The following is a 16,145-nucleotide window of genomic DNA, read 5'->3' on the forward strand; positions in this document are numbered from 1 at the left end:
GCGGCCACTGCACTCCACTCTGGGTGACAGAGTGAGACTTCAACGCAAAAAAAAAAAAAAAAAAAAAAAAAAAAGTACACACATTCTTGAGCTTGTTCTCAAAATATTCCTGTGAAATAGAATCTTAGTCTGCTAAAGACTTATTTAAATCACTCTCAGAACTCATCCACAGGAAAGTGAAGACAATAGCTTATTACAGTATCTAATACCTGTTTAAAATAATATAAAAATAAAAAGAAACCTCACAAACTCATTAGTTTTTCTGGAATCTTTTTAAAGGAAACTGAAATCACTTTCTCAGTAATGAAAGTGATTACACAATACAAATAACACAAACCCAACTGTGACCAGTAAGAGAAAAATAAATGTCATACATTTCTTTTTTCTATTCTTTTTTTTCCCCCCCAGGAACTGGTACAACACTTTCAGCTATTTCTCCAAAAAAAAAAAAAAAAAAAAAAAGCCAATCAAAACCTCAAATAAGTAACTTCCACTATTCTTTTAAAGTCTTGATTCATAATATTTCTGATTTTTCCCCCTACTGATATCTGGCAGTAATATGTAGCACACACTCTTTTCACAATGCCTCAGTGAAACACTAAAAAAGATTCATGTTCTCATCTTGGCTCACTGGTCAAAGAAGAAAAAGGAAACGAAAGTTATCACATTCTCAAGCTCCAGGAGAGAACCCAGTTCCAGGATCCAGGGCTTGAGGAGTCCTGTGCTCTTTCTTTAGGACACCCATGACTTCATTAATAAGGTTTAGATAGTGCTCTAGTAGTTTACACTGTCCACCTCTGCCATTAACTTCAGCTAACATCGCAATTTGTAGCAGAGTGTAATTACACAGTACATACAATTCCTTGAAGGTGTTTCTTTCTTTTGGGAGAGAGCACAAAGGGAAGGAAAAACAAAAACCCAAACAAACACAGAAAATAAACTAAATAAATGTATATGCCCTGTTAAGCTATTTATGCACTTCATTGAATGACTTTTTTGATCAGTTGTACATTTTGATTTTAAAAAGACCCTCTGGAGGGGGAAATGAGCTTTTTGCTTTGACAGATAGTTTTATGATTGTCAGATGTGTGACCCCCTCGGCTCACGAAGTATACTGCCCTCAGGAAATGCAAAGTAATTTAAAGATTTGTCTAAGTAAAATATAATTAGAAAGGTAATTCTACTGAAAAAAATGAGTGGCCTGAGGTAAACTGCAGACACAGTTCAGCTCTTTGACTTTACACAGTGAATTACAATTATGCTTATTTTATTCCCAAGGGCATTCGTTATTTTGAAACAATTGTTAAGAATTCTTATTTAGCAATTTCTATAAGTTGCATTATTCACTGAGTAGCATATCACAAACCAAAAGCAAAAGAATATCATATTTATTATAACCAATATTTTTTCTGGCTTGATACTTCACCCTGTCCCACTGGCAGTCAGTATTACAATATTTTTGTACTTCAACCTGTGAAAACACTATTTACATATTTTCCAATATGTTGAAGTTTTCAATCAGAGATTTATACAAGATCCTAGTTTCATCATCTTAAAATGTTTAACCTCTTTAGTGTGGTGGAACATATTAATGTAAAGCAAATCTCTAGTGAGACAGACCATCACAGCATGGTTTATTTACTCATTTAACAAATACTTACTGACTATATGCCACATTTATACACTAAATCAGATGCTATGGGGAAATAAAAAGAAGTACAGTATGGCAAGCATGCTTCTATGAGCTTTCAAATTGGGATAGGAGATTTAAAAAAAAAGTGAAACAAGAGTTGAGAAAAACTATAGGAATACATACAAGAGTACTGTCCAGACAGTGGACTAAGAGCCCAGGTTTCATGGAAGGATTTTCCATGGCTATTATGCTGCAGCAAGCAGAATTGCTCCAGACTGGCTTCAGAGCCAGGTTGTGTAAGTTTGGCATTTGGGGTTCAGAGAGTCAAGCAAGAACGCAAAGAACTGAGGATGGATGGGACCTGGAATGCAGAGCCAAGGAATAAAGGTTTTGGTGACAATAGCAACCTGCTCAACGTTACTGAGGAGGCAAGTAGTGAGAAAGTATTTGAAAGAATTTAGATGAACTGGAAAGAGAAGAGATGGGAGGTAAAAGGAGGCCGCTGCAGATTTTCGTGCATTATGTTCTGATCTAAGCTTCAGATAGTTGTAAGACTTGACACATGAAATACAGAGGAGGAAACACAGGAGGCACACCTTATGAAGTGGCAGATCCCAGGGGGTTGGGAGTGTGGAGTCAATCCACCTAGATGTGAATCCCAGCACTGCTACTTATTAGCTGTTTGACCTTTATGAAATTATTAATATTCCTAGGCTTTCAAATTCCTCAGTGTAAAAGTGATTAGAGAGATCGACCTCACAGGTGGTTGGAGGTTTTAACATAAACATGCATCCAAAGCCTGAGCTCAGCATCTGGCACACAGTAGACATTGTTAGTCGTCTCATTGCTTATACAAGGGAGGAGTTGCCTGCGGGTCTCTCCAAGCCACTCTAGGGTCTTTCTAGGCCACATTTGGCCAGCACTGCCGAGGTCGAGGCCCTTGTTCGAGGCTTTGGCACACCCTGAACGTACCCAGCTTCCTACCTGAGCTTCCCGCTGACCACAGTTCTCGGCCACCCTAACCTCCATCACATACCCCCAATCCACAGTCTGCTTTCATTCTACTTTTCACTTATTTGCACTGAGCCTCAGTTATGTGCCAGGCACTGAGTTAGGGATATGGGGTATAAACAGCAAGCAAAGCAGACAACAACCCTGCCCTCATGGAGCTTACTCTCTTAAGAGAGGATGCATACTTGAAACAAATCATCACATGAGTAGACATAGGATTACAAGCAAATAAAAGTAACAGGCAAAACGTGATAGAAAAAGCAAAATCACTGATTTGAAATTATGTATTTGGGATATTTGATTTGGACTGGGGGTTAGGATAGACAATATATGGTACAGGTTGGTATCTCTTATCTGAAATGCTTGGAAACTGAAGTGTTTCAGATTTCAGAGTGGGGGGGTGCGATTTGGAACATTTGCAATATGCTTACCGGTTGAACATTCCTAATAAAAAATTCTGAAATCCAAAATGCTTCAGTGAGCATTTCCTTTGAGCATGACCTCTGAGTCATGCTGGAAAAAAAAAAAAGTTTTAGATTTTGGAACACTTTAGATTTCAGGTTTTTGAATGAGGGATGCTCCACCTGCACTATCACCTCAAGACTCAGTGGAAGTTAACAGGCACAAAGAAGAGAAGAGCCAGAAGGCTGAAACATGTGGGATGAGGGTGAGGAGGCCAGAATAGGCAGGGCCCTCATGCCCAGTTGAGGACTGGGCACCTTCTACAGCAGAAAACCACGCACAGCTTCAAGAAAAGAAGTGACAAGCTCAGATCTGCTTTTCTCCTCACTTGCATGTCCATCTGCTCCTCTCACTGTAGGGGCCTATACAGACTTCTATCAAGCTACCGCCCTTCTCCCAGTATCCTGCTAAGATCTGAATTTAAGTCAGGTAGGTAAGAGAACGGAGGAGAAGGAAGAAGTGCCACCAAGCAAACCTGTACAGGGAGGCAGCCCTTTACCAGCAGACTTCTATAATCCACATTGCTCCAGGCCACATTTTAACACCCTCACGTACGGGCAGCTGGCCCCAAGACCAGCTTTAAAAATAAAGTTTCTGTAAATGCCGTAAACCAAAAATAGAGACACTGTTTGCCACACTTATGAATGCACAGCAGCCACTCTGAAAAGAGAGATCATGAAGGTACTATTCTTTTTAACCACGTTCAGTCCTACCTGAAGCCGAGATTTCTTATAGATAGCAGGTATATTTTGGGCCTCGCGCTTCGAAGACGGAGACCCAGGTCACTGTCACCATGTTGTGGTTTTTCACCAATGAACTGGACAGCGAGTCCGAGTCATCCCTGTCTAGGCAGGAACTTGGTCACCAAACCTGTCGGGGGTAACTAGAGCAAACAGCCATTGTTGTTGAGCGTGGATGAAGATACCAAGAGAGTTGTCCAAAGTGCCACGGACAAGTGGCCTGAGAAGCTGATGAACCTTATCCGAACCATCCATAATGCCATAAAGATTCGTGACGTCACCAAGTGCCTGAAATAGTTTCAGTTCCTGGGAAAAGCATATAGGAAGGCCAAGAGCATCGTGGACCAAGAAGGTGTCCCCTTGGTTCTATATCCTCATCCTGGATGACCTGGAGGACTGTCTAAATGAGCCTTGGGCAGGTAAGGAAGAGAAGAAGATGAACAAGAACAATGCTAAGACTCTGAGCACTCTGCACCAGAAGATCCAAAAATAAAACCGAGATTTTGAGTCCCATAATACAACCTACGAGCAGAACCCCCAGGCGTCTGCAGATGAAGATGCTGAGAAAAATGAGGAGAATTCAGAAGGCTCAACAGACAAGGATGAGGATGGAGTCAATGCTGCAACTTCCTTGAAGAAAAAATCAGAAGCTCCTTCTGGGGAGAGTCACACGTTCCTCAAAAAAAGCTGGAGGATGAAGATAAGGACTCAGAAGATTCTGAAGAGGATGAAGACCGGGACACAGGTTCCACATCTTCTGATTCAGACTCAGGAGGAAGAAGGCAAACAAACTGTGCTGACCTCAAGACTCCTTAAAAAGGCACCTGCCATAAAGGAGGAAAGAAGACAGCTGAGAAGAAATAGGACAAGGCCAAGAAGCAGCATGAAAGGAAATCAAAGCGACTGGATGAGGAAGAGGAGGACAAAGAAGGTGAGGAGTGGGAAAAGGTCTGTGGTGGAGTGTTCCTCGTTAAGGAGATGCCAAAAATGTTTGCCAAGGTAACTGAGATCACCCATGTTGTAATCAAGAAACTGAATGAGATCCTATGGGCACGAGGCAAGAAGGGAACTGATCATGCTGCCCAAATTAAGCTGCTACAACTGCTGGATCAGATGGCTGCTGAAAACAACCTGGGGGGAAGGCATCATTGTCAAGATCAAGTTCAATTTCGTTGCATCTCTCTTTAACTACAACCCTAATCTGGCAATATATGTGAAGTTGGAGATGTGGCAGAAGTGCCTGGACTGCATCAATGAGCTGACAGACATCCTGTTTGTAAACCCCAGCATCTTTGTTGGAGAGAACATTCTGGAAGAGAGCGAGAACCTGCAGAATGTTGACCAGCCACTGCATGTCCGTGGCTGTACTGTAACTCTAGTGGAACGAATGGATGAAGAATTTACAAAAATAATGCAAAATACTGATCCTCACTCCCAAGAACGTGGAACACCTGAAGGATGAGGCACAGGTGTGCACCATCATTGAGTGCATGCAGCACTACGTGGAGGAGAAAAGCACCACTAAGACCTGTCGCATCTACCTGAGGTGCATCCTCCACACCTATTCCAAGTTTGATTACAAGGCCCATCAGCGGCAGCTTGCCCTTCCTGAGGGCGCCTCAAAGTCTGAGCAAGACTGGGCAGAAAATGAGTGTGAGGACTCTGCTATGCTGATGGAGAGACTGTGCAGGTACATCTATGCCAAGGACAGCACAGACCAAATTCGCACATGCACCTTTCTCTGCCACATCTACCACATGCTCTGCACTCCTGCTGATACCAGGCCTGTGACCTCATGCTCATGAGTCACCCACAAGACAAAATTCAGCATGCAGACCCACCAGTGCAGATCCTGTACAACCACACCATGGTGCAGCTAGGCATCTGTACCTTCCACCAAGGCCAGTCCAAGGATACACACAATGTGCTGCTGGACATCCAGTCGAGTGGCCGGGTTATGGAGCTTATGGGCCAGGGTCTGCTGCTGTGCAGCTTGAAGGAGCGCAGCCAGGAGCAGAAGAGGGTGGCAGGTACCCTTCCACCTGCACATCAACCTGGAGCTGCTGGAGTGTGTCTACCTGGTGTCTGCCATGCTCTTGAAGATCCCCTACATGGCTGCCCATGAAAGTGATGCTGAAGTATGAACAGCATACAGTTCCACCACCAGCTGGGGAGAAGCGAGCTCCAGCCCTTGCTGGGTCCCCCTGAGTCAGTGAGGGAGCATATGGTTGCTGCCTCCAAGGCCATGAAGATGGGTAACTGGAAGACCTGCCACAATTTTTATCATCAATTAGAAGATGAGGCCGGGCTCGGTGGGTCAGCCTGTAATCCCAGCACTTTGGGAGGCCAAGGCGAGTCAATTGCCTGAGACCCACCTGGACAACTTGGTGAGACCTCGTCTCTACAATAAATCAAAAATTAGCCAGGCGTGGTAGTGCACGCCTGTAGTTCCAGCTACTTGGAAGGCTGAGGCGGAAGGATTGCCGGAGCCCAGCAGGTGGAGGCTGCGGTGGCCAGGAGCATGCCTCTGCACTCCAGTCTGGGGAGTGAGACTCCAACTCAAAAAAAAAAAAAAGGAAGATGAATGGGAAAGTGTGGGATCTTTTCCCTGAGGCAGACAAAGTCCACACCATGCTGGTCAGGAAGATCCAGGAAGAACCACTGAGGACCTACCTCTTCATCTCCAGCAGTGTCTATGATTCTGTCAGCATGGAACACTGGTGGACATGTCTGAGCTGGATCTGCCCACTGTACACTCCATCATCAGCAAGATGATCGTTAAAGAGGAGCTGATGGCCTCCTTGGACCAGCCAATGCAAAGAGTGGTGACGTACCGTACAGAGCCCACTGCCTAGCAGGACCTGGCTCTGCAGCTGGTCAGGAAGCTGGGAAGCCTGGTGAAGAACAACGAGTATTTGACCACAAGCAGGGCACCTATGGTAGCTACTCCGAGACCAGAAAGATAGCTACCACAAAATGAGGGCTACATGTGCCGAGGTGGCTACCACCAGCAGCAGTCTCAGACAGCCTACTGAGCTCTCCACTTCTGTCCCTGCGGCCTAGACCATTCAACCTTTCAGTCCTGTACCATAACCCAGCCATTAAAAGGTCTATTTCAAAAAAAGATATATGCAACAAGTTCTTGTATATTTTAACAAATAACTGCCAGTGAACAATGAGGGAGAAAGAGAAGATGTATAAAATCCATCTCACTTTCAATCCATAAACACCAGAAGAGGAAAGACACAGATTAAGTTGTGGGTACAGACCACGCACATGTAGGAGTTCAGAGAAAAGTGAGGACTGGAAGAGCTAGAAAAGGCTTCACAGAAACTGAAGAAGAGTGAGGACCTGAACAAAAGAAAGTAAAGTGGTGCATACGCCTTGTGCAACAACAGAGATGGAGGATGTGGAAAGGTTGAGGGATGGTGAGGGCACCAGCCTGAATGGAGCTGAGGGCTCTCCTGTGACCCAAGACCAGACTCCACCCAGATAGAACCATTCCTTGGTATCCTCTGGGGATTGGTTCAAGGAACCCCCACAGACACCAAAATCCTTGGGTGTTCAAGTCTGTGATGCAAAATGGCACAGTATTTACTTGTCATTTACACACATCCTCCCATATACTTTAAATAATATCTAGATTTTTTTTTTTTTCAGTTGGGGTCTCACTCTGTTGCCCAGGCTGGAAAGCAGTAGCACAGTCATGGCTCACTGCAGCCTCAAACTCCTGGGCTCAAGCAATCCTGCTGTGTCAGCCTCCTGAGCAGCTAGGACTACAGGGGTGAACCACCAGGCGCAGCTAATTTTTTTATTTATTTATTTTTTTTTTTGGTAGCGATAAAGTCTTACTATGTTGCCTACGCTGGTTTTGAACTCCCTTGTCAACCGATCCACCTGCCTCAGTCTCCCAAAGTGCTGGGACTACAGGTGTGAGCCACCATGCCTGGCCTAGATTACTTATGATACCTAATACAATGTAAGTGCTACATAAACAGTTGTATGCCGTATTATTTTTTATTTATATTACTTTTATTGTTGTATTGCTATTTTTATTGTTTTTATTTTCTATTTTCAAGTATCTTCTATCTACGATTGGTTGAATCAGCAGATGCAGAGCTGATGAATATGGAGAACCAACTATAAGGTGGAAAGAGCAAAACCCTTCCCTGCCTTGGGAGGTCACACCTAATAAGAGCCATTCTGCTGAATAAGTGGACACAACGGAAGCCTTGATCCTAAAGATACAGTTAATTCCAGGTGGGAGAGATCCCTTCAAGGGCCACAGAGTTTAGAAACATCTGATAAGTAAGTTCAGCTAAAATAGGCCTTCCTGGAAGAGAAAAAAAAAAAAGCAGAGCACAAGAACTCTCTTAGGTTTCCAACTCCTTCCAGGTGACCAAATCAGGGTTTCATATAGCGCATATGTTTGCCTTCTCCACTTAAGCTGCAAAGTCCTACTTATCCACCTGGAGCTATTCTGCAGAGGTAGCTGAACACAGTAATTGGGTAGCAAAAAAAGAGCTGAGAGAGCCGTCTCACAAGGAGAGGTCACTGGGGGTGAGATGAAGCATGAAAACCATATGCTCAGAAAAAGGACGGCTGCTGACAGGGCACACAGAGACATGTATCAAGTATCTGCGATCCGCAGTGCAGGAAAACAGTGCAGAGAAGCATGATGGAGGGGAAGAAGGAGAAATAGGGAAAGCGGCTAGTTGCAGAAGCTACCATCGGGAAAGCTGGGAAAGCTGCATGAGTGCCACCCCTTTTTGAACCTAGAGGCGATTGTTAATGATAATGATAATAATGAAATGATCTTTGTATTTTAATAACAAGCCATAACCTTATGAGCATTTTATGAGATCATCTCAGCCTCCTGGCTTTGTCTGCAGAAATCACTAGTGCGTGAACTGAGTTACCAGACTGAACAACAAATTTCTAAAACTGCAGTTTGAAAAACTACATTTTGAGAACAAAGAAATCCCTGTGCAGGGGCAGCAAAAGTAGAGAGCCTAGAACATGAAGGCACTGATGCAGTTTTCTGCCATTCCACTGGCACACAGCTGTATAGTCCTACAGACACCAAACAAGTTATTAGTAGTCGTTAATGACAGATACCGCTGACGGACTCAAGCTAAAGGAAACAGTGTTAAGACATCTGTCACATTTGTTTATTGATATAGGGATGAAAAGTTCAGAAATTTACAAGCAAAGGATGCTACCCAATCAACCTGATCTAAGAAAAATAAGCTCTTGAAGCATCTGAAGTTTCTGTACTTAGTGCAGAGGCTAGTAGGGACTCAGTATATGTTTACTACGTTTTTTAAAATGTGACTTAATTGAAGCTTATTTTTGTAGGAAATATGTCTGTACATTATCCAAGAGCCTCTTTTTCAAAATTATACAAACCAATATAGTTTCCCAATACTCCATTTTTAATATTCAGCCACAATAATAATCACATTATAAATACCAATGAGATATAATTTAAAGTCAAATTATTAACATTTATATACATGAATTGTAGTTCCTGATATAATCAAAGGAAATATACTTATCATGTTTTTTTTCCTTAATCAGATAATTACCTCTCATTTCTCCTGAACATGTAGTTAGACCAGCCAATTACAAAATTGGTGCTACTGAGGAAATCCAAAGAATCAGGGATGAGAACTAATATATGTAATATTTACAACTAAATAGCATCTCTATTTCACTATTTAACTACTCCTGAATGGGGACAAGAGAACTCAGATGATGGTACCAAAACTCAGCTTGCAGCTTTGTTTTTGGACTACCTCTTCTTCACAATAGTTGGGATGTGAAATCTATGTAAGGAGTCACTCCACAGTTGACATTCAATAGTAAAGAGAACAAGGGTCCATAGTATGATGACACTATGAGCGTGCTGTCAATGGATTGCCCCTTAGCTCCAAAGCTTCCTTTCTATATATGCTCTGCCAAAATGGATAGAATTCGTTGAAGCATGTTTCCTGGACAGTGAGCATGATGCGACACTTCCTCAGAGAGGGAGCTGGAGGGACCCTGCAGGAGGGAGGGGCTCTCCTTGATGGCTGCTGCAAGTGGAGGGGTCTGCTGGAGTTCCACTCCAGCCATGCAGCCACAACATGTGGTTCTTTGGCAAACTTACAGTCTTGGTCTGGCCTAGCGATAACCCTCCCAGGGCCCTCTCCACATGGAAACCAGCATTCCAAAGACCCCGCCTTGCCCACACCAAGACTCTGTTCCTTCTACATAGCCGCACCATCAGTTGCTGAGTGCCTGCACCCCATCCGCACTTCAGAGGGCCATTTTCTGCTTGTCAAGCACCTGCAGGCCAGAACAGCCTGAGCAAAGCAGTAAATGTCTCCACTATCTTGTGGACTGAACTATTAAAGCTACAATGAAGTCTGAACCCCATGAGGAGGGGACTGCCTTCCAAGTTTGTCCCTCCTTGGGAATTTTCCAAGGGCCCTAGGGAATGACACAGAATTTCCTGATATCTCACAGTCACTTTTTTCTTAGAGTTTAATAAAACTTTATATTAAACTTTTGCCCCATTTAATTCACTGTGTGGTTTCTATCTCTTGACTGAACTCAAACTGATACAATGACCAAAGTCAAGGTGTGGGATTTCATATAATAGTTTAAGTCTACTGAGAAAATGTAAGTATTCAGAAATTAAGTAGTTTACATATTTAGAACATATACTAATATACAGTAAATAGTATATTAAATGCTAATAATTCTTTTACTGTTTAAAATCTGACACATTGATAAATAATTTTAATAATTAAGTTTAATATTCATGGAGCAGGATTTTAAAATACTGCATCCTAAAACCTATTTTTTTAAAAAACATTGCCACCACTGGGAGGCCCAAATTTCACATGTACGATGATCACTTATGTGCCTAACCCTGAACTGTACCCTACATCTTTAAAATAAAATGAACATTGCCTCTGCTACTTGAATATTTCTATCTAAATAATTAATGAAAATAATAACTAATAAAAACAAAGTTTATTAAATACCCTTGATTATCCCCCCCATAGGAAAGATATAAAACCACTGAACTGAAAGTGCTTTTCCTGAAAGAACAAGCAGAGAAGAATTCTGATTCTAGCTTTCATAATAGATGAACATATGTTAATCTTAAGTGCAGAGTCAAAGCTTCAGCAGGTAGGTTGAGAGTAACATTCAGAAGCTTTATAAATGAGAGCAGAGCCTCATGGCTGGCCAAGGATAATACAGTTCTTTTCCCTGGAGCCTGGAATAAAATAGCCTTTGAAGAGAACAATAGAGAAAGACAGGGAGGGAGCACCCCTGCCTGTAAAACATGTGAACAAAAAAGACAGAATCAACCATTTGAGAAAACAAATCCTGATTTACATGTGAAGTTCTAGAAATTAGAATCGAATATAAAACAACCCAAAGACATTCATTCAGCACTGTGATGGGCACTGTAGAGCTTCACACCTATTTGTCTACATAATGAGCGTAGAAATTTATGATTGCAGCAGATAACTTTATGGTTTTAGACTACTGATGCATCAATGAGATTTGGTAATATGATAATGTAGATTTCAAAACCAAATAAGATTTCTATGTATATGATGAGATTTTAAAGCTATCACTTTAAAACATAAGGGGAAAAAGGAACCACCAGTACAAGTATGAACCCTTGCAAAGAAACAAAGTCACAAGGCTGTGACTAAAAAAACACTGCCTGGGACAGCAACACCACAGCAAGGATGAAGCATGTCCAGGTACTGTTGTTCTGGATATGCCTGGGCTAATCTAGGCAAATAATACCATCCTGGGAATTGTCTAACTGCAAATGCCTGGCTCAAAGAGGTCCCCCAGCCATTCTTGAAAGCAGTGTCCCAATTGGGGAACTTTTTAAAATGTGCTAATAAAAAAACAATTAGGTTTTCTGTGAATCCTTTGCAGACTATAATCCTGAAATGTCAGGTGAGATCTCCTTGATAGTTTCAAACAAAGAGATTAATAAGGCTTTTATTGCTTCTGTCTGGAATACAAGCAGGTCACATCCTACTCAAAACAAGTCCTAGAATTCACTGATTAATGCTAATAACTCAGAAAATCTATAGTTTTCCTATAGAATCTCAAAGGATTACAAAATAGTGTGATAAAGGCAAAAAAATCTTCCTTTACAGTAAACATTTTTATGAACCCACAGAGAAAGAATCACATATTGTACTGCCTGAGGAAACTAACTTCAAAACTATTCATTTTACTGCTTGGTAGGGGTGATGGTTAATTGTATGTGTTAACTTGGAGGGTGTTTGAATAAGATTAACATTTAAATCGGTGAACTTTGAATAAGCAAATTTCCTCCATAATGTGGGAGGGCCTCCCTCATTCAATTAGTGGAAGACCTGAATACAACAAAAAGACTGGTTTCCTAAACAAAAGGAAATCTCCAGTAGACTGCCTTTAGACATTTACCCACACCATCAGCTCTCCTGGGTCTCCAGCCTGTGAGTCTTCCCACTTGAACCAGAACATCAGCTCTCTTGGGTCTCAAGCCTGCTGGACTTCAGACTGCAATGGCGTCGTTGGCTCTCCTGGGTCTCAAGCCGACTGTCCACACTCTAGATTTGAACTTGTCAGTCTCCACAATCACATGAGCCAATTCTTTATAATAAATCAACCAATCTCTCTCTAAAAGTATGTATATATGTATACATATATAGGTATGTCTTGTTTCTCTGGAAAACACTAACAGTGAAACGCATTTTGCCTGCAGTGGTGATAAGATATTACCAATATAATCAAATATGATGAACATTAACTTCCACTAGTAGGCAAAAAAAAAAAAAAGTGAGCTGGGCACAGTGGCTCAAGCCTGTAATCCCAGCACTTTGGGAGGCCGAGGCGAGAGGACTACCTGAGCCCGGGGGGTGGTTCGAGACCAGCCTGGGCAACATGGTGAGACCTCATCTCTACAATAAATAAAAAAAAAAAAAATTACCCAGGTGCATTAGTGCATGCCTGTAGTTCAGGCTACTTGGAAGGCCAAGACAGAAGGATTGCCTGAATGCTGGGGTGGCCATGAGCATGCCACTGCACTCCAGCCATCGAGTGAGACTCCAACTCAAAAAAAAAGTGCCCAACTCTTTTGGTTTGCTTTTTCCTTGAAGATACTACCCATAAAGGGGATCTTCTTCCACATCTTCGACTGACCCTAAGACCAGCCCCAATTCTCCTTCCTGTAAGGGCAAATATACATATGTATTATATATCTTAAATTGATTAAGTTATATACTTAGATCTAGTCCATTTCCTCTATAACAAAAATGACAGAATTTACATTTATCAACTGATTGTCCTCTTCAAATATTTACCTTAAGTTTTCTCTTTCTTTCTTTCTCTCTCTCTCTCTCTCTCTCTCTCTCTCTCTCTCTCTCTCTCTCTCTCTCGTTCTTTCTTTCTTTTGAAGACAGACTCTCCATCTCCTAGGATGGAGTACAGTGGTGTGATCACACTCACTGCAACCTTGAACTCCTTGGGCTTAAGCAATCCTCCAGCCTCAGGCTCCCAAGCTACTAGACTACAAGGCATGCAACACCACACCCAGTTTATTTTGTTTGTTTGTTTTTTTTGTACAGACAGGATCTCACTATGTTGCCCAGGCTTGGTCTTAAACTCCTGGTCCCAAGCAATCTTCCCATCTTGACCTCCCAGTGCTGATTACAAGCATGAGCTACTGCACCTGACCGCCCTTTGGTTTTCTAATAAATATTGTCAGCATGATTTTTTTCTACAACTTGCTTTGAATACTTTAGATTCCTAAACATCATTTAAAAATATCATTCCTTTCAGACACCATTCTTTATACAACTTTATTCTGGTGACACTGAATAAAGACCAAACTACATTCTGAATCTTAGGCTCCAATGCAATGTTGTTGTGAAATCAAATGAAAATAATGTTAAGTACCCCAAAGATTTGTATTCATTTCATTTATTTTCAATTATTTCCTTTAGGCATTCTGTGTTTCAATGATACTGGGGTTCATGTGATTCTATTCCAAATTTTGTATCCCTTTTCAGTTATATGATGTCCAGGATCATCACTTGAAAATGGTTGCTATTTCTATCTTGGATAACAGTCCAAAAGCAAAAATGGCAACACAGTGTAATAACTGTTACAATAGGGTGATGTACAAGGGCAGAGGAGGAGCAGAGGAACAAAAGAGGAATCAACTACAGAAGGGATAGGAGGGCAGCAAACAATTGTAAGAGTTGATGCTTGAGCTGAATCTTGTGGCTGGAGACTCAGTGAGGCTGGAGAAAGTTGGGCATTCTAGCCAGATAGTATGGTGTGTAAAGGCACAGGGGGTATAAGAGCAAAGATCTTCAGAGAATTAATATACTTCATTATGGCTGGAATAAGGGGTAGGAATGAGAAGGAAAAGAGTTTGAGGAGATAGGCAGGGACCATGCCACAAAAGGGTGTGTATGTCATACCAAGCTGTAGAGATTATATCTGAAGGGGCTATCCAGGAGGTAATGCAGAGTCACTGAAGCGGAGAGATATCAGAGCATACTTGTGTTTTGGAAGGGCCGCTGTCAGCAGTATGGAAGAAGGATTAAAAGGATCAAGAAGATAACATAAGTTGTAGGAAACAAATGCAGTGGCAAAGGAACAAGTTAGAAAGGGTTAAATTCTGTAAACCTTGACAGTAAAGAAGAAAGAAGGGCAAAGGTGATCCCCAAGTTTCTGATTTGAGCAAATGGGGACCATTCATCAAGTTAAGAAATACAAAAGGAATTCTACTTCTAGGAAAGATAGAGTGATAGGTACCAGGAGAGGGGGGAAAACAGGCAAAATATATAAAACAATAGTTTTCAAGACCCTGGACATCAAAGTACAAAAAACAATGACTTCTGAGAAACAGAAAACAAAAGTAAGCCCTACAAGTTCCTAAACTTACTTCCTTAAGACTGGTTCTTTGCCACAACACAAGGAACCCAAGTGAAGCCTAAAACACTCTGAAATGAGAAGACAAAGCTGAAAGTCCAGGGAGATTAAGGAAGTTAGAGTACCATGGAGAACAGAGCTGAACAAAAAAGAAACCCAGACATACACAGAGGGCCTCTTGAATATTCAGTAGCAAAGTGATGAATACATGCATATGAGAAAACTAATGAAGACTAGGAAAAGAGCCATCTGAAACAGTGCCCACACTCACATAGAGTTATTGCCACAGGCAAATTAGATAAATTTGTAATTCCCAGGACACTGAGAATAGAACTCAGGAAGACCTTGCCTGAGTAATAGGGAAAATAATTAGCCCTAGAGTGAGCATTGCTCCTGACATAACAAACCATAAAAGTAAAAAAACCTGAAAGGATCAAACTGTTTCCAGTTAACTGTATACCAGAATACAAAACTATCTAGCAATCAACAAGGAAAAATTCACAGTGCTGGCAACCAACTGAAAATTACCAGACATATCAAATAGAAAGAAAACACAACTTATAATGTGGGATATACCAATTAATCAAAATCCACCCAGAACTGACATAGATATTAAAATTAACAGAGTCTAAAATAACCATATTTCAAGTGTTCAATAGGTTAAGCACGTGCTGGAACAACTAGATATCTATATGAAAAAACTAGACCCCATCTCAAACCAAATATGAAAATTAACTCAAAATGGATCAAACAGCTAAAACTATAAAATTCTCTGAAGAAATCATAGGACTGCACCACTGCACTCCAGCCTAAGCAACAGAGCAAGACCCTGACTCAAAAAAAAAAAAGTAATAAATCTTTGTGACCTTGAATTAGGCAATGTTTTGTTAGTTAGGATACCAAAAGCACAAGCAACAAAAGAAAAAATAAATTTGTCTTCATCAAAATCAAACACATTTTTGCTTCAAGAGATACTATCAAAGTAAAGTAAAAAAGATAACCCACAGAAAGGGAAAAAATATATGCTAGTCGCACATATGACAAAGGATTTGTAGTAGAGTATATAAAGAACTCTTACAACTCAACAATAAGTCCCAGCTCCCAGATTTTCCTAGGAAAGGAAAGGGGTGTGTCCAGCACCCTGACTTTTTTCAGAGAGCTCCCCAGGGGAATGGCTTCTGTTCTGTCAGGCTTGGAGCTCTGACAGGACTAGCACAGTCTAGATATCAGAGAGAAAATGGAAATGGCAGTTTAGACTGGTAGATGCCATAGTTCCTCTCCACCCCTGGTTCAGCACAGAATGAGCAGACAAAGATCTACAGCTTCCTGCTTCTCTCTGAGGATGGAAA

General features: G+C 41.5%; 1 protein-coding gene and 1 pseudogene across 1 annotated transcript in view; one reads left to right on the plus strand and one right to left on the minus strand.

Annotated features, from left to right (window-relative positions):
- The window catches only part of CUNH3orf70 (chromosome unknown C3orf70 homolog), a 7,546-nt gene extending 3,445 nt beyond the window's left edge, over window positions 1-4,101 (minus strand). The window contains exon 1 of the mRNA XM_021711078.1: window positions 3,972-4,101. Within this exon, the coding sequence (XP_021566753.1) occupies window positions 3,972-4,101 (130 nt within the window). The remainder of the gene's footprint in view (window positions 1-3,971) is intronic.
- Window positions 3,933-6,881, plus strand: LOC103257738 (annotated as a pseudogene).
- The last annotated feature ends 9,264 nt before the right edge of the window (window positions 6,882-16,145 follow it).

This window comes from Carlito syrichta, unplaced genomic scaffold, assembly GCF_000164805.1.
Source record: "Carlito syrichta isolate Samal-C Ts95f unplaced genomic scaffold, Tarsius_syrichta-2.0.1 Scaffold301853, whole genome shotgun sequence".
Classification (NCBI taxonomy): Eukaryota; Metazoa; Chordata; class Mammalia; order Primates; family Tarsiidae; genus Carlito; species Carlito syrichta.